At 32.3% G+C, this 22,723-nt stretch overlaps 1 protein-coding gene across 1 annotated transcript in view; it reads right to left on the bottom strand.

Annotated features, from left to right (window-relative positions):
- LOC127154041 (protein unc-13 homolog B) overlaps positions 1-22,408 on the bottom strand; it is a 66,371-nt gene extending 43,963 nt beyond the window's left edge. Inside the window, exons 1-7 of the mRNA XM_051095421.1 lie at positions 22,142-22,408; positions 14,202-14,231; positions 12,300-12,399; positions 7,570-7,687; positions 5,174-5,297; positions 2,979-3,049; positions 1,151-1,205 (exon numbers count right to left, since the gene is read on the bottom strand). Of these exons, the coding sequence (XP_050951378.1) occupies positions 1,151-1,205; positions 2,979-3,049; positions 5,174-5,297; positions 7,570-7,687; positions 12,300-12,399; positions 14,202-14,231; positions 22,142-22,163 (520 nt within the window). The 5' untranslated portion in view covers positions 22,164-22,408. The remainder of the gene's footprint in view (positions 1-1,150; positions 1,206-2,978; positions 3,050-5,173; positions 5,298-7,569; positions 7,688-12,299; positions 12,400-14,201; positions 14,232-22,141) is intronic.
- Positions 22,409-22,723: the final 315 nt, after the last annotated feature.

The raw sequence follows: 22,723 nt of genomic DNA, 5'->3' as shown, positions 1-22,723 counted from the left end.
CAAGGATGCGTTAAACTGATCAAAAGTGACAGTAAAGACATTTAATATGTTACAAAAGATTTCTATTTCAAATAAATCCTTTTCTAATGAACTTTCTAAAAGTAAAATGTATCACGTTTCCACAAAAAATATTTGTGAGCACAGCTGTTTTCAACATTAATAATAATCAGAAATATTTCTTGAGCAGCAAATCAGCATATTAGAATGAATTCTGAAGACTGGAGTAATGATGCTAAAAATTCAGCTTTGCATCATACCTATAAATTACATTTTACTATATAATGACATAGAAAACAGCTATTTAAAATTCTAATAATATTTCACAATTTTGCTGATTTTACTGTATTTTTAATCAAATAAATGCAACTTTGGTGAGCAGAAGAGCACTGGGCTCTCCCACATCCCACTTTAGGCAATCTAATCTGTATGACAGCATTGTTCACTTCGTCACTGACTTCGTGTCTCTTCCTGCAACTGAGTAAAGTACGGGTTCGATGACTCAGTGTTCTGTGATTAAGGTGATGTGCGACTGGCCGTCATCCAGTGATGATTCCCAGCTGCGTGCCTCAGCCAATCAGGAAGTCCCACAGTCTAGCCCCGCCCCCCCGGGAGCTGTGTCAGCAGTGTGTGTGTGTGTGTGTGTGTGAAATAAGAGCGTAAGTCACAGTAAGTCAGAGCTCCATTCATGCAGGCCACTGCTCATTCAGCTTTTTGCAGGACTTCTGTTATTACCATCATTCATAAATCACATTAATGGTGACACACATACGGGAAGGACTGAACTGCTACAGCACTTAGTGGTTTAGATGCTCAGAACTGTGAAGATGATCCGATTTATGTGTGAAATCCGAATCTGATCTGATCTAATGCTCTCAAAAGTGACCATCAGACACAATAGATACTTAGAAGTAGATCTAGAAGTGCTTGAGACTTGAGATAAAACATTACTTTAATTATTTGCAAATTATTAGAATAGCTTCAATTAAATATACATTGTTTGCAGCGTTTATTTGCTTGAAAGAGAATAGGTGAATTATCTATTGACATGCTGAAGGTGGATTACACAAGCGGAAGAAGGGGAAATTTAATATTTAGGCTAATTTCATGACGATTTATGCTTTAATTAATGCATGTAGAGCATCACACTCACAGCACTGTGTTCCCGGTACAGACAGCGGCCTCTCCTGAACCTCCTGATAGGAGTACTGCAACACAAATCACACACATTAATCAATAGACTCATATGAAACCTTTTATATTAATGCAATACTGCCAGATTCAATTTCTAAACTAAACTCATTATGAGAAAAACTGCCAGAGGAGATTATAATATTGAACATGTATAATTTGATATAAACAAGTTTTCATTCCCCACTGACAGATATTTATTCTTGTTTTAATCATAAAAGCACTTTTTTATTGGAAAACAAGACTTCATGTTCATTTTGCATCTCGAGCAAATGTATCTTGATTTAAGGATGTTAAATATTTGTATTGGGAAAAAAAAATACAGATGAAGATATTCATTTTTGCAGTGCATGAAACATTTTGAGTCATGAGTTTATGAGTTTAAGATTTTCTGCTCTTATTTAAGACCTTTTTAAGGCCTTAATTTGTGAAATTAAGACCAATTAAGACTTTTTGAAACTTGCAGAAACCCTGAAATGAACCAGACACTTTTTCTATGTAATGTGTTTATTTGTTTTTCAAAGAACTCGCTTTTTTGTTGCAAAAAACACAACTTTTTGTAAAAAATAAATTTTTAGTGCTGTAAAAAATGTTATTGTTATACTGGTACGAAGGTACCTTTAAGCGAATAGGATTCTAAATATTTTGTTTTCATTTATTTTTAAAAAATTAGTATTAAAATATTAGTATTTTTTTAACTGTTTTTTTTTTTTTTTTTTTGAGAACAAATGCAAAAGTATTGAATATTGAATATTGAATAAAAATGTATCTGTATTTCCCAGCACTACTATGCATAATACAATGTGCCATGTTAAAAAAATAAATAAATAAAATTAAAAAAGATTACGAGATTAAAGTCGTAATATTTCCAGAATAAAGTCGAAATTATGAGAATAAAGTTGAAATATTTCAAGAATAAAGTTGAAATGTTTAGAGAATAAAGTTGGAACGTTTCGAGAGTTTAAATCATAGAAATTAAAGTTATAGCTTATATACAAGTAGCTTATATTGCGAATATAAGATAATATATTGAGATAATATATATCTTATGTTATCGTAATTTCGACTTTATTCTCGTAATATTTCGACTTAATTCTCAAAATATTACAACCTTACTCTCAAAGTATTTTGACTTTATTCTTGTAGTATTTCAACTTTATTCTCGAAATATTACGACTTTAATCTCGTAATCTTAGATTTTTTTTTTTTAATGCAGCCGTAACATAACAACACGGCATCTCGCAAGTTTTTATTTGCGATTGTGAATTCATCAGGTTCCTTTACAGATGCTCTAGTTTTGAAAAGTGAAATTCCACAGTGAATCTTATATGTGACCCTGGACCACAAAACCAGTCATAAGGGTCAATTTTTTGAAATTGAGATTTATACATCATCTGAAAGCTGAATAAATAAGATTCCCACTGATGTATGGTTTGTTAGGATAGGACAATATTTGGAGATACAACTATTTGAATATCAGGAATCTGAGGGTGCAAAAAAATATTGAGAAAACCAGTTTTAAAGTTGTCCAAATGAAGTTTAAAGCAATGCATATTACTAATCAAAAATTAAGTTTTGATATATTTTCAAAATATCTTCATGGAACATGATCTTTACTTAATATCCTAATGATTTTTTGGCATAAAAGAAAAATCTATAATTTTCACCCATACAAACCATTTTTGGCTATTGCTACAAATATACCCATGGTGCTTATATGTCAATTTGGAGTCTTAGGTTTTTTGGTTGGTGCATGGAGAAACAACAGCACAGAGAGACAACAGACTCACATCCTGGTCTCGCATGGCATTGAGCTGCTCCAGTTTTTTTGCCCAGTATCGAGCCTCTTCTTCTGGAATGTCTATAGGAGAAACACACACACACAGAAGAACAGTCTAAGCCTCAAATATCATATCTACAGACTAAGAATTCAAGATATACTCAACGTTGTATTCCAGAGTTATGTTCAGTTCCTAAACGTGAAGTAAAAAGCAAACAGTCGACAGTGTAAGTGGGCATTTCTTAGCCAGAACAAACTGCAAAAGTGGAAAGGACTCAGACAGATGTCGTATGTCTCCAGCAGAGTCTCTTCGGAGTGAAAGCAGGTCATTTATATTGACTGAGCGAGTGGGTTTCAGTATGAAGGTGAATTTCTGCTGAACACAGTCTTTTTGAGAACAAGACCTCATTTGTTCAGAAAACAGTTTGTGCACAAGGGCTCATCTGATGTTTGAGGGCCATCTATGACTTCATTTGTAGTAAACCTTTTTTAAACTATTGACAAAGATACTGCTAAGCAGCTGTGTCAGCTGTGTGCACATTCATATGATGTATAAATTAACAATTTTTTTTCATTTGTTACTGAATTTTCTATTAAAACAGTTGAGACATATTAATAGCACAAAATTAACATCTATTTACGTTACAGCCCTTCAAAACATTGCTACATTGCTACTCAGTCCGTTGTTTTTGGCCATTTTATTTTTTAATTAATGGTTTTATTCATCAAGACTGCATTAAATTGCTCATAAATGACAGTAAAGACATTTATAATGTTGCAAAAGATTTTTATTTCAAATAAATGCTGTTCTTTTGAACTTTCTATTCATCTGTGAATCCTGAAAAATAAATTATATCACAGTTTCCACAGAAATCACAGCTGTTTTCATCAGTGATAATAATCAAAAATGTTTCTTTAGCAGCAAATTAGCATATTAGAATGATTTCTGAAGGATCATGTGACACTGAAGACTGGAGTAACAATGCTGGAAATTCAGGTTTGATCACAGAAATAAATTACACTTTAACAGATATTCACATAGAAATCAGCTAGTTTAAACTGTAATAATATTTTACTGTTTTTACTGTATTTTTGATCAAATAAATTCAGCCTTAGTGAGCAAAACAGACGTTAAAGAGAAGTTAAAAATCTTACTGACATCAAACTGAGGAAACGTAGTGTGTATATATGTGCTAAATGTTTATTTTAGGATTACACTATCATATAGAGGTGCTGAAAGCAAACAAACATGCAGTAAAAGTCACACAAGCCCAGTTTTTCGTTTAGGAGATCTGCAGAAATCAGGGCTCTATGCTTACTTTTCTTCACTTGTGCTTCTAACTTAAAATAAATCTAGGAGCACAGTCAAAATTTTAGGAGCACCTTCTAATCAATAATCAAAAAATCTCATCAAAAATTAGCCAAAAATGTCATCTCTTATGTCAAATCTTTTAAAAATTATATTTTCTAAGCTTTTTAAAATTTCTAATTAAAACAACAGAATAAGAATATGTTACCAATCAAATAAAATCAGTATTAACTAAATTAATTTGTACAACAGAGGTGACACAGAAGAACACAAAAGTGGCTTGCAGGTGTATTTTCATATGTTAAATGAGGCTCAGAGGTGACATGCGTGCAATCAAATTCATGAATTCATATTGAGATTATTTTTTTAAATATAACATTTTGAATATAGAAATATTAAATGATTTAAATAACTGAAAAGATACCAAAACAAAAACTGCCAGTAGGTGGCGGCAAGTCACTGATTTAATTACTGAATCATTCATTCATTTGATTCGTTCGAACAGCTGATTCATTCAGAAGTAAAGTAAGTTGACTGTCATTATGAATGGGAAATTTAATCATTGACTCATTAGATTCGTTTAAAAATGCACATTCATTCGTAATCGAAACATCGCTGTGTTTAAATGGAGATGTGCAGCGGCACAAAATCAGGCAATAGTGTTATTGTCAGACAGTGTAGGTCGCTTAATATTAACATCTGGTTGATTGAACTGTTGTATTAAATCAATATCTCATTTACAAACTCCCTTAAAAATCATTAAAACCTGTCACTCATCTTAGTCCTACTGCTGCTCCTAAATGTTTTTCATAGTTGCACGCAGTAGTTTGTTCGCGCTGTAGCGCCCTGGAGATGCTGTGTTTTAGTAGTTATAGCTGTGATGAATGTAATCTCACCCAGCGGCAACTCGAAGCGCGTGTCCAGAAGCAAACGGTGGAATGTTGGATCTTTGGTGCCACAGATTTCATTATCCGCCATTATGACCTGAGAATCTAGAGTCAGCCATTCGCCCGGTCCTTCCTGAAACACACACATACACAAATAAACTGTATTAACACAATCAACTTTAAAAATAATCACATTTGCAATGCTTTTTCTCTAAATCACTAAAACCACTGCATCTGATCACTTAGTAAAGTAAACCTCTCCTTATCAAAACACATAATTCAAGGAATCATGAAATAATGCCACTGCTTTGCATTTATATTTCATCCATTGAATGCACTGCTTTCACTAACTAATCTAGCACAATTACAGAACAAATGCACAAACATTACAAATCTCTCCAGGAAGGAAGTTCTTCAGTCAAAACACAATAAATGCCTAGACGCCTTCAAATCACATAACTCACACAAACACCAGAACATCAGAGCCCAAAAGAAGAAAATACTCATTCATTATTGACATCAGATGATATATTATTCATGTTACGTTATGAAAGCATGAGGTAAAACTCAGGGTCATTTATAAAACGGGACATAAAAGCAGTAAATGGAAGGCTGCTCAATAAAACAGCTGCCTTTAAATAAAGCAAGCACTGGCTTACGTAACAGGACAGGAAGGGCACAGACGCACATGAGGAGGTCTGAGGTGCTTTACGGCTGTAAATCCAGCAGCGCATCCCGTGTCTGAACCAAATCGAATCAAAAATGTGACCTTCACTTTCCTTATCTGACATCACACTCACTGTCATCCTGTGTTAGATTTCATTGAAAGTCTGACCTTGCCACAGAGAACAACTGCGCTGCTCATATGTTGCTTTTTCTTAGCTTATAAAATTATAGAAATAAAAATTAGGCATCTTGGCATCACACTGCAAAACATTATTTTCCAGTACAAATATCTAAACATTCTTAAATCAAAATATATTTACTTGAGAAGCAAAATTACTTAAGATATTACGTCTTGTTTTATAAAAAAATGTATCAAAATTTTAAATGTATCACAAAATGTATCAGTTTATTCTTATAACTTGGGCTGAGCAATATGGCTAAAATATTATTGACATTTATATACAAATATATTTCATATACAAATTGTGGAAAAAAGTCAGAACTGTGAGATTAAAAGTCGCAATTACCTTTTTTTTTATTCTGTAAAAAATAGAATTGCAAGATGTAAACTCAGAATTCTAAGGAAAAAAAGTCAGAATTGTGAAATAAAAATTTGCAATTACATTTTATATTTTTTATTCCATACCAAAAATCTGAATTATGACATATAAATTTAGAATTGTGAGAAAAAAGTAACAATTACCTTTATTTTTTTAATACACAGCAGAAACAAGCTTTTCAAGCTATTTAATAAAAAGAAAAAATACAATGTTCTTAAAAAAAATTGAGAACTTCTTTTTTAAGAATTTCACTTTCTTACAAACATCTTGGAATTTATATTAAGTCTTGTTTTATAAAAAAAAATGCATCAAATGTATCAAAAAATGTATCCATTTATGCTTATAATTCGGGCTGGGCAATATGGCTAAAATATTATGACAATATTTTTTTTCCATATCATACAATATTAATATTTATCATGATATTCGTTTGGGATTAATGGGAAAGTAAACACTTATCACATGTTTGTTGAACCTTAAAATCAATTTTATTTTCCCATAAATTTAATTTGTAATTTAATTCCTTTTTTCTCTGAATTGTTATATATATATATATATATATATATATAAATATATGTAAATATATATATATATATATATATAAACAAACTCACAATTGCGGAAAAAATTCAGATTTGCAAGATTAAAAGTCACAATTACCTTTTTTATCCTGTAAAAAATATAATTGCAAGATGTAAACTCAGAATTCTGAGAAAAAAAGTTGTAATTGTGAAATAAAAATTTGCAATTACATTTTATATTTTTTATTCCATAAAAAGCATCTGAATTATGAGACAGAAATTTAGAATTGTGAGAAAAAAAAGTCACAATTACGTTTATTTTTTCAATAAATGCCAGAAACAAGCTTCCACAAAGTCTGATTTTCTTTTAATAAAAAAAAATAAAATTTTCTTTAAAACATTTGAGAACTTCTTTTTCAAGAATTGCACTTTCATTCTTACAAAATTTCTGGGAATTTATCTTAAGAAATTTCCTAAGAAGATCTTTGTGAATCCGGCCCCATAAGCCCCAAGCTAAAGTCTCAGTGTCCGTGTTAGATCCCTAATCTTGATATTTAACTTTGTTAATTAAACAGCATTTCAACGTCATATTGAAACCTGTCTTAAGAATGGTGCTCATATCAGCCGCATTGTGCAAACCCAACAGTGCAGCACCGACCTCGTTCGACTGACGAATACTCCGCAGTGGGATCCAAACGTAGCCGACCATGGTGTCCCAAATCAGTCCTTTATTCCACACCTCCACCGTGAGGCCCAGATCCAGGCGATTTATCTCACTGGACAGAAACAGAGAGAGAACGAGAAAACAGAGCAACCTTCAGATGAAGATAAATGCGGGTGCCGATGCACTGCAGAGTAAACCGCTGAATGAAACTATAAATAGGCAAAGAAAATGAACAAAGCATGAATGAAAAAGGACTTGTAATTTTATAAAGACAGCGAGATGTTCTGTGGAAGAAAGTTAAAAGCTTTTATAGTAATCAACATCAAGCATGGCGTGAAGCGGAAAGCCGAGCGAAAGCTGCGTGGGGGAAGAGCGCGATTCGATGTTTATCCAGAGACATTTGCATTTGATTGTTGGCACCACACTGAGAGGATTTTATAGAGTAAACTGCTTTACATAATTACATCACAGCTAAATGGAAACAAATAGGAAACAAAACACAGCCAGGAGAAATATAACACATATCTAATTTACGAAACAGCAGGACACATTGTTAGAAAGAAACCAAGAGAGAAGACTGCAAAACTAGAGTGGTTTCAGATATTTCAGATATTATTATCAAATGTGCACTCAAATGCACATATTTTGGACATTTTTAATTTCTATGCCATATTTCTAAGACTTTAGAAATGTTGTGTGTCAAGTGCAACAAATTAAAATACTAAAAGCAGAAACTGATTTTTTTTCTTTTTAACACTTTAAACAAGAATTTCTTCACCACATATGACATATATAATAATATATAAAGCTATACAATGCTTATATATCTAGTGCTGTCAAATGATTAATCACAATTAATTACATCCAAAATAAAAGCTTGAAAATATTATATAGTGATTACAATTTACAGATCCCACAATTATGTAATTGTTCACGTGTAAAGGCAAAAAAAATCCACTTACATTATTCTGCTTTCTAAAGATGTAGGGGTGAGTGTGTTTTTTTCTACAGGTTATCTTAAGGTTTTTTGTTTTTTCATTTCATTATTTTGTTTTTTCATTTTATTTTTTCCATCAAATGTAAATTGTGATCATTTACATTTTTACGTAATAATCACAATTACAACTTCAAGGGAATAATTGACAATTATGATTTTTGTCATAATTGTGCAGCCTTAATATGCATAATAAATACACACACATATATTATGTAAACAAATACTTTTATTTTGGGATGTGATTAATTATGATTTATCGTTTAACAGCACTAATAAACATATAAAATATAAATTCTAAGCTATAATAAATACATTATAAACAGACAACATTATAACACTGCTAATTCTATCATTTAAAACACTATAAAATAACGTAAAAAATATTATTTTATAATTTTAGTATTTTTTACTAATTTATATCACCAGACTTTGCCCACTGTTTTGCATTACAGGTTTTCTAAAAAGCTATATTTAAATATGCAAATGAGGTATTATCTATATTTAATTAAATATGCACTAATGTGCATACAACAGAAATCTGAACACAAGATGAAGCCAGGTTCAAAATTCTTATATAGAAGAATTATATAGAAATTATATAGAAATTCTTATATAGAAGAATTATATAGAAAATATTATATAGTGATTACAATTTACAGATCCCACAATTATGTAATTGTTCACGTGTAAAGGCAAAAAAAATCCACTTACATTATTCTGCTTTCTAAAGATGTAGGGGTGAGTGTGTTTTTTTCTACAGGTTATCTTAAGGTTTTTTGTTTTTTCATTTCATTATTTTGTTTTTTCATTTTATTTTTTCCATCAAATGTAAATTGTGATCATTTACATTTTTACGTAATAATCACAATTACAACTTCAAGGGAATAATTGACAATTATGATTTTTGTCATAATTTGCAGCCTTAATATGCATAATAAATACACACACATATATTATGTAAACAAATACTTTTATTTTGGGATGTGATTAATTATGATTTATCGTTTAACAGCACTAATAAACATATAAAATATAAATTCTAAGCTATAATAAATACATTATAAACAGACAACATTATAACACTGCTAATTCTATCATTTAAAACACTATAAAATAACGTAAAAAATATTATTTTATAATTTTAGTATTTTTTACTAATTTATATCACCAGACTTTGCCCACTGTTTTGCATTACAGGTTTTCTAAAAAGCTATATTTAAATATGCAAATGAGGTATTATCTATATTTAATTAAATATGCACTAATGTGCATACAACAGAAATCTGAACACAAGATGAAGCCAGGTTCAAAATTCTTGCTTGGTTTTGCTGACATTTTAGAGTTAAAGGTTTCTGATATTTTGGATTTTTTGTTTTATTACTCCATAAATCAGAAGACGCTGTCAACGGCCAGAAAAAAATACATTTTCATCATGTTTTTAGGAATAAAATGTTCTATAAATCAAGTGAATGACATAGAAACAAACCCCAGTAAAAGCTTTCAGAATATAAAAAGGAATAAAACTGCAAAGTTTGGTGTACGTAAGTGCTGCTGAAGTGGAGAAAAACTTACTGCCTTTAAAGATATGCAAGATATATAAATCTACAAATGCAAATAGATAAATAGCAATAAAATAAATGCTTAAATGTGTGTTTTGCATGTTTTATATTCACTAGTCTGAAAGAAGATATGAAAGCAAATTAGCCTAAAATCTTCAAACAAAATGTAATCTCTTGCCTTAAGTAAGATTAAAGTAAGATTCAACACAACAGAGTAATTATAAATGTAGGGCCCTATGAAATCCGTTTTATTTTTCCCAAATTCCGTTTTATTTTTTCCAAATTCTGTTTTTTCCATTTTAATTTTTCTGGATTCCGTTTTTATTTTTATCAACTCTTTTTTAATGGTTAAATTAAATTTTATTAATCAAAGAGCATGTCTAATTAAAGTCATGAAACTTATACAATTTTACATCAATTTAATAAATGTTTAACAAAAATGACATGTTTAGGGCCCTATGAAATGTTTTATTTTTTCTCACCATATGTTTTATTGCTATCAAATTCTGTCTAATTATTTGAATGCATACTTAATTTACTCAAATTTATTCTTAAAATAGCCTTATGAAAGGTTTTTTTTTAAGGTTTGTTGTGTATTTAAAATGTTCTGGTTATCAAATGAAGACATAAAACATTAATTTCATTTATCTTTTAATTACTGAAAATTAAGCAAACTTTTTTGGAAAATTTACTATTAAAATTAGAACATGGAAGAAATGTTGTGTGATTATACCCTAAAAAATAATGTTATTTTTGTTTTAGCAGTAGTAGTAATAGTAGTAATATATATCTGGCTAAATCTCTTCAGGTTAAACCAGACTTTTATTTTGACGGGTTGCCGTGTCTACCTTTACATTTCTGCGTGTATATGATATAACGTTAGTTTTCCTAAAATGGAACGGTCAAATGCTGAAATCACCGCGAGCGTCACACGCGCTTCATAGTGTGTAGTAAACAAAACCGCTCGTCTGCTCCATTCATTAAAACAGAGACATGCAGAACATGCACACTTCACATTTAAATGGCATTTTTGTGGCATAATATTTACAGGTACTAGTCCATATTGTGGTTTGATTTAAGTGTAATGACCTACTTTTGAATAATTCATTCAGACTTTCAAAATTCCGTGACATTCCGTGTTATTCAGTAAACTCCGTTTTTATGACTGGATTCTGCGATTCTGTCCATGTTTTCTGCATTGCAGAAATCATAGGGCCCTATAAATGCAGTGTACTTAACCTCTATTCCTAGTATGACAAATGGAAGCAATAATACATTTTAATCTTTATTAAAAACACAAAACAGCCGTAACTATTTGCTGCAGCCGTTGCATGCTAACATTTTTTACTGCATACTGCTTCACATACTATTTTTAAACCCAGTAGGCAGTATACAGTGTGTGTGTGCAGTATGCAGTGCATTTTTCTCTTCTGAACACCGCCGCTATCAAAGGCACGTCACGTAGTGGAGAACAGAAGGAGATTCTCTGCAGAGCGGCGTTACGTAAGAACAGCCGTGCTGCACCAGCGCTCTTGTCAATGAACGACAGCGCGTGGAGAAAGATGCGTGAATGAACGCAGGAGCGAGCGTGCGGGGCGACAGATGGAGATAAAGTGAAGATGATAGCGATGGAGCAGAGAGAAGGTGATCTGTGAGTAAATCACAACATGAGAGGAAGGTCAGGATGACTGAGAGAGAGAAAGGAGGAAAAGAAACAGACGAGAGCGCATGAAAGCGTGATTCATGGAAAAATAAAAAGGTATTTGCAACTTTTTAATAGCTCTATAATGTAAAACTATTTTTATTTGTCCTAGGAGGAACATCTGAGACAAAGTTGATAGTTTTAATGCAGCATTTGAAAAGTTCATTAAGTGTGCTGAGTCACGAGAGAGAAACTTCTGAGCAAATGAGATTCTCCTGTTCAGCTGAACTCAGCGGGAATATCGAATGAGAGCACGAACTCTGTTACATAACACGAAAAGCACGAGGATAATCAGAGTAAATGTGTTTCGATTAAGACTAATAAAACACTGGCCATAATTAGTGAAGGAGAGAATTAAACGAAGACAGAAAAGGACATGAAAGAAACAACAGGATGAGAGGGATACCGAGATGAAGAGAAAATGAAAGCAAAAGAAGACATGAAGGAGAAAATATGAAGGACTCACAACATGAAATCTTGCTCCCAGCTGGGCTGGCTGCCTCGTACAGCGATGGTTGTACTTTTTACATTCTGAACCTTCAAAGTCACATATGTGTTGAATTTCTCTGCAGGAGAGAAAAAAAGAGATATGTCAGTCATAGCATTCATATACAGCAACCCCAAAATGTATTTTTTAAAATTAATACATTGCTAAATGACAAAAAAACGTTTGTTTTAATTGTTAGTTATGCACTAACATCAAAAAGTATTGTACTGAACAATTTATAAATAAGTGCATAAATTATTTTATACATTTGTTTTACTTGTTTTTATATTTTACATAATTTTTCAAATTCAACATTAAAGTACATTACTAAATTATGTGAAAACATATTTTTTTCATTGCTAGTTAAACAGTAAAACCAAAAATTATTGTAATGAACAATTTATAAATATATTTAAATTATTCTACACATTTATTTTAATTTAGTTTTTTTATTTTAAACAGTTTATATAAAATTAACATTAAACTAGATCACTAAATTATGTGAAAAAAGAAAACAGTTTGTCATTGTTAGTTATACAGTAAAATCAAAAATTATTGTACCAAACAATTTATAAATATATTTATAAATTATTCTATACATTTATTTTTTTTTAAATAATTCATATAAATTAACATTAAACTAGATTACTAAATGATGTAAAAAATTTGTTTTATTGTTTGTTATAAAATGAAAAACAAAAAGTATTGTACTGAACAATTTATTAATATTTATAAATTATTCTATACATTTATTTTTATTTTTTTTTATTTTTTTTAGCTTAAATAACATATCTAAATTAACATTAAACTAGACTACTACATTTTTAATTGTTAGTTATAAAGTGAAACCAAAAAGTATTGTACTGAACAATTGATAAATATTAATAAATTATTCTATACATTTATTTATTTATTTTTTATTTTAAATAATTCATATAAATTAACATTAAACTAGATTACTAAATGGTGTAAAACAAACTGTTTTTTATTGTTTGTTATGAAATAAAACCAATAAGTACTGTACTGAACAATTTATACATATATGTTAATCAATTATTCTATACATTTATTTAGTGTTTTATTTTAAATAATTTTATATAAATTAACATTAAACTAGATTACTAAATAATGTAAAAACAAATCCAAAGTAAATCCAAAAAGTATTGTACTGAACAATTTATAAATCAATGTACAAATGATTTTTTACAATATACATTTACTTTTATTTATTTTTGTAAATAATTTATTATTGTAAATAATTTAAGTTAACATTAAACTAGATTACTAAATGATAGGGAAAAAGAAAAAAGATTTTCATTGTTATACAGTAAAAACAAAAAGCATTTTACTGAACAGTTTATAAATAAATTTATAAATTATGTATACATTTATTTCATTTATATGAATTAACATTAATTAGATTACAAAATTATGTGAAAAAATGGCATTTAATTCCTATCCTGAACTATGTACTAATCAGACCTACTAATAAACCTGCTATTATACTCTATGAATATTATTAGCTTTGTGACAAATTGCTTATGTTTCTCATTTGCATGTTTTCTTGGATAAAAACATCTGCTAAAAGCATAAAATGTAAATGTAAATTAACTTATGTTAACATAAGGAACCTTATGCAGTTTACCACTTTCTGTTTTTAAATATTTGAGGGAAATTTAAATTATAAAAATTACATTTGCATTTAAATTTATGACCAATTTAATACAAATATGAAGTAAATGGGTCATTTTTTTTTACCACTGAGATACATGGCAAAAAATTCAATTTAACTGAAAGCACCATGTTTTATCTATATAACATATATCATAATTTTTATTTAAATGTATACATAGCGAAAGGGGACAAAAGGTGTTTATTTACCCTGGGGTCCATCATATTTGGCCTTCTTCACTGTAAAATACAAACACAGAAGAATAAAAGTTAGTATTAGTAATAAAGAGTCAGTAAAACGGAACAAAATGAGCTGAAACAAACACAATGAAACTAGATATTGGTGTTTGTCTGTGCAAAACTCTTTCAACTTTCAGACTTACAAGTCTGCTGCATTTGGTGTTTTATATACATATGGTGTCTGATACATACATACAGTGTATACTCAGAAACAGAAGAGCTCATGCATTATAGATGAGCAGAAGTCTCTTCATACAGGAATGAGGGGATTTCTTAAAGTTTTCCACCTCTCTGCACTGTGATGACGTGTGTTCCCATGCATTATTGATACCTGCTGTAGCACATGCCATACAGTGCAGAGAAGCATTAATATGCAAACCCGCTCCAAACCCCATTCAACCCCACCCAAATGCTCATCTTCTCTCCTCTTCCTCAGAACAGCCATTAAAACAGGAAGTGAGTGTGTTTTAAAGCCCTGAGTCAGCTGGACTCTATACACACCGGCATAAACACTCACTGCTGCTTCTCTATTAGGACCACTCATGTAGTTTTCATCCTCACTCTTATCTAAAGTGAGTTGATTTCTGGGTAATCATTACTGTAGTGCTATTGCGGTATCCGTGCTGCAGTAATTCCGATGCGTTCGCATTCGTTCCGGCACCTCTGCTGACTGGAATTCTGGCCAATAAAACCATCTAAAAAGATGAGAGCTGAGAGGAAAGTGCCGGCGTTAGTTTAATTTCACCGGAGGTACTCAAGAGAACATCTACAGACTTGAGAGTCTACGCCAGCACCTCAGGATATCACATCAGAGAAGAATGAAAATCAAGCAGACATTCCAGGTCAATCTGACCCGCAACACATTTACGAGTTGCCAGAAATACTAATTAATATGAAAAAAAAAAAGTAAATGCTTTGTTTTCAGAACTGAGATTATTATTATTTTCCTTCTTTCTTTCTTTTCTTTTTTTTTTAGAAATATTGTGTTGTGCATTTACATTTTTCTGGTAAATATTCCTTAAAAATAATGTTTTAATCATTTTTTTAGTAGTAGTAGCATCGCACATTAAGTAATATATTTCTGTCACAGTTTCTTCAAGTTAAACCAAACTTTTATCTTGATGGGTTGCTGTGAAGACCTAAGTTTTAGTTTTGAAAATAATGTGACGATAGTTTTTGTTAGGAATTAAAAGCATGATCTTGGCGTTGTTATATAATAAATAACAAAAAAATGTAAATTTACATGTAAAAAATTAAACTCTGTTTATAAAAAGCGTCATTAAAGCAGTCCATAAGCAGGTATATAATATTCAAGTCTTCTGAAACCATTCAAGAGCTTTGTGTAATGAACAGAAGCCCTGGGACACCAGAAACCATAATCTAAACACAATAAATGCAGGTCTTTCTAGCAGGAAACCCTACAGTTTAGAAATAAAGACTTCAGTTCAATTTCACCCAATGGCCTCTTAATTCTGTTTTCAGTACATCAGCAAATTCCTCAGTGGAAAACACTCACTAGGTGTTGGTTTCTGGGGTTCTGACTCATTGTGTCTCTCTGCGGTCTGATCAAGTCCACTGCGTTTTTCTCCCCAGGGCTTCCGGTGTCACTAATGAATCCTGAACGCTTCTTTCTACCCTATCAGACCAACAGCAGATAACATCATTCATCAGACTCATCTCACACTAGACGTTAATGGCTCCCTGAATTCACCCTTGATTCCTTTCATTTCGTTCCTCATAAACAAACAAGAGTTCTTAAAGTTAAAGATACACACATTCATTCATACAGCATACTATAAAAGAGAGAGAGCATGAGTTATATATCATTTCGTGAGTTCATACTTACATATTATAATAAATAGAGTAAGGGTTATGCATATTGGGCATGCTCCCTGAGGGGAGGGCTCAGAGCTCGCAATTTTGGCCTGAACCCAGAGATGGATGGATGAATGGACAGACAAAACGACAGACAAAATGATGGACAGACGGATAGATGGGTAGACAGTCAAAAACGATAGACAAAATGATGGATGGATGGACAGACAGACAAAATGATAGACAAATTGATGGACAGATGGACGGGTAGACAGTCAAAACGATAGACAAAATGATGGATAGATGGATGAATGGATGGACAGACAAAACGACAGAAAAAAGATAGACGGACGGATGGATGGATGGATGGATGGATGGATGGATGGATGGACAGTCAAAACGACAGACGGACAGATGGACAGGTAGACAGTCAAAACAATAGACAAAATGATAGACGGACAAATGAGGGATGGACAGACCTAACAACAGAAAAAAGATAGACGGATGGATGGATGGATGGACAGTCAAAACTGCAGACAAAATGACGGACGGACAGACAGACGGATAGGTAGACAGTCAAAACAATAGACAAAAGGATGAACAGATGGATGGATGGATGGACAGACAAAATGACACAAAATGACAGACAGATGGATGGACAAAATGACAGACAAAATGATGGACAGAAGAACAGACGGACGGAAAGATGGACAGACAAAATGACAGACAAAATTACAGACGGACAGATGGACGGGTAGACAGTCAAAACAATAGACAAAATGATGGACAGATGGACAGAAAAAACAACTGACAAAATGATAGACAGATGGACAGAAAAAACAACAGACAAAATAATGGACAGACGGACAGATAGACAGTCAAAACGATGGATGGATGGACAGACAAAGTGATGGACAGACGGACGGGTAGACAGACAAAATAATGGACAAATGGATGGATGGACAAAACAACAGATAAAATATTGGACGGACAGACGGACAAAATGACAGACAAAAAGACAGACGAACGGATGGACAAACAAACAGATGGATGGACAGACGAACGGATGGATGGATGGGCAGACAAAATGATGGATGGATGGGTAGACGGTCAAAACAATGGACAAAATGATGGACAGACAGATGAATGTATGGATGGACAAAATGACAGACAAAATGGTGGACGGACGGATGGATGGATGGATGGATGAATGAACAAATGGATGGATGTATGGATGGATGGGTAGACAGTCAAAACAAAAGACAAAATGATGGACAGATGGATGGATGATGAACGGACAGAAGGATGGACGGTCAGACAAAATAATGGATGGATGGATGGATGGACAAAATGATAGACAAAATGATAAACAGATAGAATGATGGATGGATGGATGGATGGATGGATGGATGGTAGACACACAAATGAAAATTTTGAAAGTAAAAAAAAAAAAAAGATCTGTACTCTGCCCTGCTTTAATCATGCTTGTGCCAGTTTGCAGGTGAGCTTGGTTAAATGTGTCCCCAGATGCACATAAAAATAGATCCTCTGGTCTGATACAGCTTCTTTATATCTGCATAGTCGACAGAAATATGACGACCCGGTGCAAGAAGAGCGGCCACTGTGCATCTGTGCTGAAAGACCCAATCTATTTTAAGCCACTGAGCTCTTTCCATTTCAAGCAAATAAACACTAAAGAACGGGGACAAACCGGAAGCGATCTTTGCCATTCAGCTCCATCTAAGATTGAATTATAGAGAGGGGGGAGCTCTATCGTGTGCTGTTTCATTGAGTGCAGTTAGAACAGACCACTGTAATATATCAATACCCAGACCAGATCAATGAGGAGGACGCTGGATCGCAGAACCCAGGAAACTAGCGCTTAATAATAGCTCAGAATCATAAATCACTGCCAATATAAATAATTCAGAGCTGGATCTGCTGCCCACAAACAACACATCGTAATCAATGACTCCCAGGCCCCATTTATTCGCCACAGCCGAGAGGAATACAACCAGCTGACTGTGAAAGGAAACCAAGAAGGCCAGAATGGGTTTTACTGACATGCCCAGAGGAAAATGTCATTGCTCAGATGTTGCTCCTTCATAATTTAGAGCTCCATTACATCTCCTGAGACGCTTCATTTAAGTTAAGGTTGTCTCAGAAGTTTCTTCTAAAATAGTCAATACTTGCATAGAGTTCATATTGAAATTTCAGACTTTTGAACGCAGACAAATCTGACACCAATGGATCCTCTGCAGTGAATGGGTGCCGTCCAATTGAGATTCCAAGCAGCTGCTAAAAACATCACAATAATCCACAAGTAAAGCTTTTGGACATCAATTATGAACAAGAAAACTCCTCATAAACATCAAAACACATTACTAACTGTGAAGACTTTGCTTTTCCCTGTGATGTTTGGCTGGAAACAAGAGGTGGGATGTTATCCACCCATGCCGACTGCTAAAGCGTTTTCAATATTACATAAGTGCGAAAACCCTCCTACACTCAGCATATGACAACAGCACTGAACATCATAAGAGTTATTCAACACAACAGAGGCCTTATGTAATGCAATCATCTTTAAAATTCATTATACAACATGTTAAGGGTTATATATGCAAATTGACTAGTGGAGTGTCTGAGAATATACTGCCAAGCACACATCTTTGTGATATCTTAAGTAAAGGGCTTAATTCAGCCATGACCCTTTACGCTACACAGTCTCTCTGTAATGAACATTGATCCAACACCTCTGTCATGACAAACAACACATCAAGAATAAGAGCTTTTGTCATCTCACTGAGCAATAAACCCATAACCCTTTTCCTGAACAGTCGCTGTGCCTTTATTCAGGGACTTCCTGTAAATCACAGCACTCCTGATTTACGGCGCAGGGAAAGAGAGAGTGGATTGAGACAGAATTCCCAGATGAGGGACTTGATTTCAAATAGCTGCTGTACTTGAGTGTAAATTTCACCATTTCCAGGTCATATTTTATCCCCAAAAATAGGATGGCTAAAATTATTTGCACTGTGTTATTTTCCATTACAAAAAAGCACATAATCTCCTCAAGATTCTCATTACTGTATTTAATCCTAACAATGAGATTCTTACTGTCTGGACACAATGGTTTGTTTATTTAAATCAGCATAAATTAAAATCAGTAAAACAAATACTGGCATGGTAAATAACAGACAATGTAAAGTATTATTATACTTTTGGCAATATGGCATTGAATTGTTTTATGATTTATTTATTTATTAATCTTACATTTTTCTATTTTATGATTATTTTATGATTATCTTTATTATTATGTGTGTGTACACAAATTATATAGTGTATATACATACATGCATACATATATATATACATATATATATATGTATGTATGTATGTATTTAATATATATATTTAAATGTATACATACATATTTGTATTGTATTTTATTTATTTATTTATTTATTGCATTACACTAAAGGGAATTGGGAAATTAGCGGGTTTTTTTTTTTTTTTTTTTTTGCTTTTTCCTTATCTTTTTGCATTATGGTAATGAAAATGTCGTGTATTTATTTATTTATTTATTTATTTAGGATTACACTGAAGACAATAAAGAAATTAGCTTTTTTGCTTTTTCCACTAAATATATTTAAAAAAAACTACTCATAAAATAAGCTTAATTTTTTTCTTGATAATAAGCTTAATAATTTTCAATCTTTTGCATAATGGTAATATTTTTTTCCCTTTTGCATTACACTAAATGGAACTGGGAAATTAGCTTTTTTACTTTTTCCATTAAATACAGAATGACAAAATATGTAACCACTACTAAAATAACCTTAATGTTAATATACATTTTATTTATATCTTTTTGCATTATGGTAATGAAAATATTTATTTTATTTTATTTTATTTTATTTTTTTTGGATTACACTCAAGAGAATTGGGAAAATCGCTTTTTTGCTTTTTCCACTAAATATAGAATCACAAAGCATCTAACTACTCATAAAATAAACATAATTGTTTCTTGATAATAAGCTTAAGAATTTTCAATCTTTTGCATAATGGTAATAATTTTTTCTTTTGCATAACACTAAAGGGAACTGGGAAGTTAACTTTTTTGCTTTTTCCACTAAATATAGAATCACAAAGTATCTAACTACTACTAAAATAAGTTAAATATTAATATACATATCATCAATATTTTTTGCATTACGGTAATGAAAATATTTATTTATTTTCATTACACTGAATAGAATTGGGAAATTAGCTTTTTTTAACTAAATTATAATTTCAAAATATCTAACTCATAACTCATAAAATAATCTAACAATAAGATTAATCAGTTTCAATCTTTTGGTAATAAATATATTGTTTTTTGCATTACACTAAAGAGAATTAGGAAATTTGCAAATTTGCTTTTGACCAATGAAAAACTATTTCTTCGATAATTATATATGTGTGTATGTGAAAATTCCATTATTTTATATTTATTTATGTAATTTAGCATTATTTATATATAGTATTACAGTTATTCATAGATCACTTTTTTTGTTTTTGATTTTGGGATAAAATGATTCATGCATGAATCTTGGCAGGCTTAGTAAGAGTCACCCTTGAACAACTGCGCTCATAATGATGACCAGCACTACTAGTGAGAGAGCAGCTAGTGTTTTATAGTCTGGTGCAGCACAGAATAAGAATGAGCCAGCCACGTGTCATTGCATCAGAGCAAAATCAGCCGGATAGCTGGATTACAATCATGCCGCTATCGATGCTTTGTTTTTTTGAAGTGCACTGGATGTACAAGAGTCTCTGTGACTATATGCGGTACAGATGTTGCAGAACAGATGTTGCTTTCACAGCATGCACACACAGCGCTATCGCTGTGAATCGTTTCGAGGCGTCTGAGGCACTGATAACAAAAATCAACTGACGTGTCAATCAATCATTATTTTATCTAAAAAGCTAATGCATGTGAACCTGAAGAAACGTACTGCCTTGAAAGATTCGCACCGTGACTAGAATGATCTTCGTGAGAAATGTCATTTCATTAAGCTACACACCCACACGCACAGGATTCCCTCACGAGCACACTTCCCACGCTGCGCTAGAGAATCCCACACTGAGCTGAACATATGAGCAAAACCCTTTACAATAACACATTTCTACAAATCAGATTCACAAAATAACACTGTCCTGCAATGCATCTGCATTAAATTATAAAATTAACACTTGACTTGATTAACAGGTTGATGAATGAATCTTATAAGGGAAAAACACTAACACCTTCATAAAACAGAAACACATCTGAAAATCTATGACAAGCATTAGCTTGCAAAAACATGTTTTTTGTAAATGTACTATGACAAAACATGATGACACATTTTACCACATTTTTTGGACATGAACCACGGAATATAAGGGATATACATATTACATATTATATATATACACTACCATGCAAATGAGCTTTTTTTCACTAAATATAGTGTCACAAAATATCTAACTACTCCTAATGTAAGCTTAATAATTTTCAATATTTTTCCATAATGGTAATAAAAAATAAAAATGTTTTTTTTATGCATGACACTAAATGGGGATTAGGAAATTTGCTAATTTGCTTTTGAACAATGCAAAACAATGAAAAAATAATTTTCAATTATATGTGTGTGTATGTGCAAATTCCATTATTTGTATATTTATTTATATACGTCATTATTATTAGCAGATGAACATTCCCTTTTACCACATTTTTGGACATAAAAAATGAGGTAATACCATGTAAATACCACAATAAGTTAATTTCATGGTTGATATTAAAGTCCCATGGTGCTGCAACAGTACTTTTTTTGTGAATGATACAACTAAATTCAGATTTATACCATAGTATCATCGTATTTAACATGGTACATGTCAAGAGAGATCACTAGCAAAAAGTACCATGCAGATACCATGGCATTCTGTGAAGTACCATGGTAATGATCCAGTCTTCTCATATGGTACTTTTTGTAAGTGATTGTATCGGATAACAGGATTGTCAAGGCAAATACAATTGTGTCCCAACAAAGGGCAAATGTAAGACTGTTACTCACCCCCGACGCACAGCAGAGACATCGCGCCGCGTCGCGTCGACCTCCGGCAGCCGCGCTCCGCCGGAACGGGACAGTCCGTTTACGTGCTGTGATTGAATTCAGTCGCCTTCACTCAACACACAGCCATAACTACAGCTTCTGGACAATAAACGCGTGAATTAACAGACGAACTGACAGAAAATGTTCGCATAAAGCACTTTCCCGTAGTCCCCTCAGTTTATCGGCCGTTTTTTCGCGCCTCTAGCGCACTGCCATCTTGCTTCAGCACCAGCGGCGCGCGGACAGCTCGCAGTGTGACGTCACGCTGATGAGAAGCAGACGGAGCATCACACCACGCGCTGGAGTTTCTCTCTGCACCCGGGACTCCCGCACATCCGCATGCAGAACTGCGCCTACGTGCTGGAATTATATAACAGCAGACCGAACTATCGCAGTTTTATTATACAATTTTATTATACCTATATCTATATATATATATATATATACATTTTACATTTTTCATACATATAAACATTTTCCAGAAGTTGTAAGAAACCAGAAAATATGTGTAAATGATATGTAAGATATATACTTAAATATATA

This window comes from Labeo rohita, chromosome 2 (assembly GCF_022985175.1).
Source record: "Labeo rohita strain BAU-BD-2019 chromosome 2, IGBB_LRoh.1.0, whole genome shotgun sequence".
Classification (NCBI taxonomy): domain Eukaryota; kingdom Metazoa; phylum Chordata; class Actinopteri; order Cypriniformes; family Cyprinidae; genus Labeo; species Labeo rohita.
Note: the sequence above shows the minus strand (reverse complement) of the source record. Positions and strands in the feature narration are given on the sequence as shown.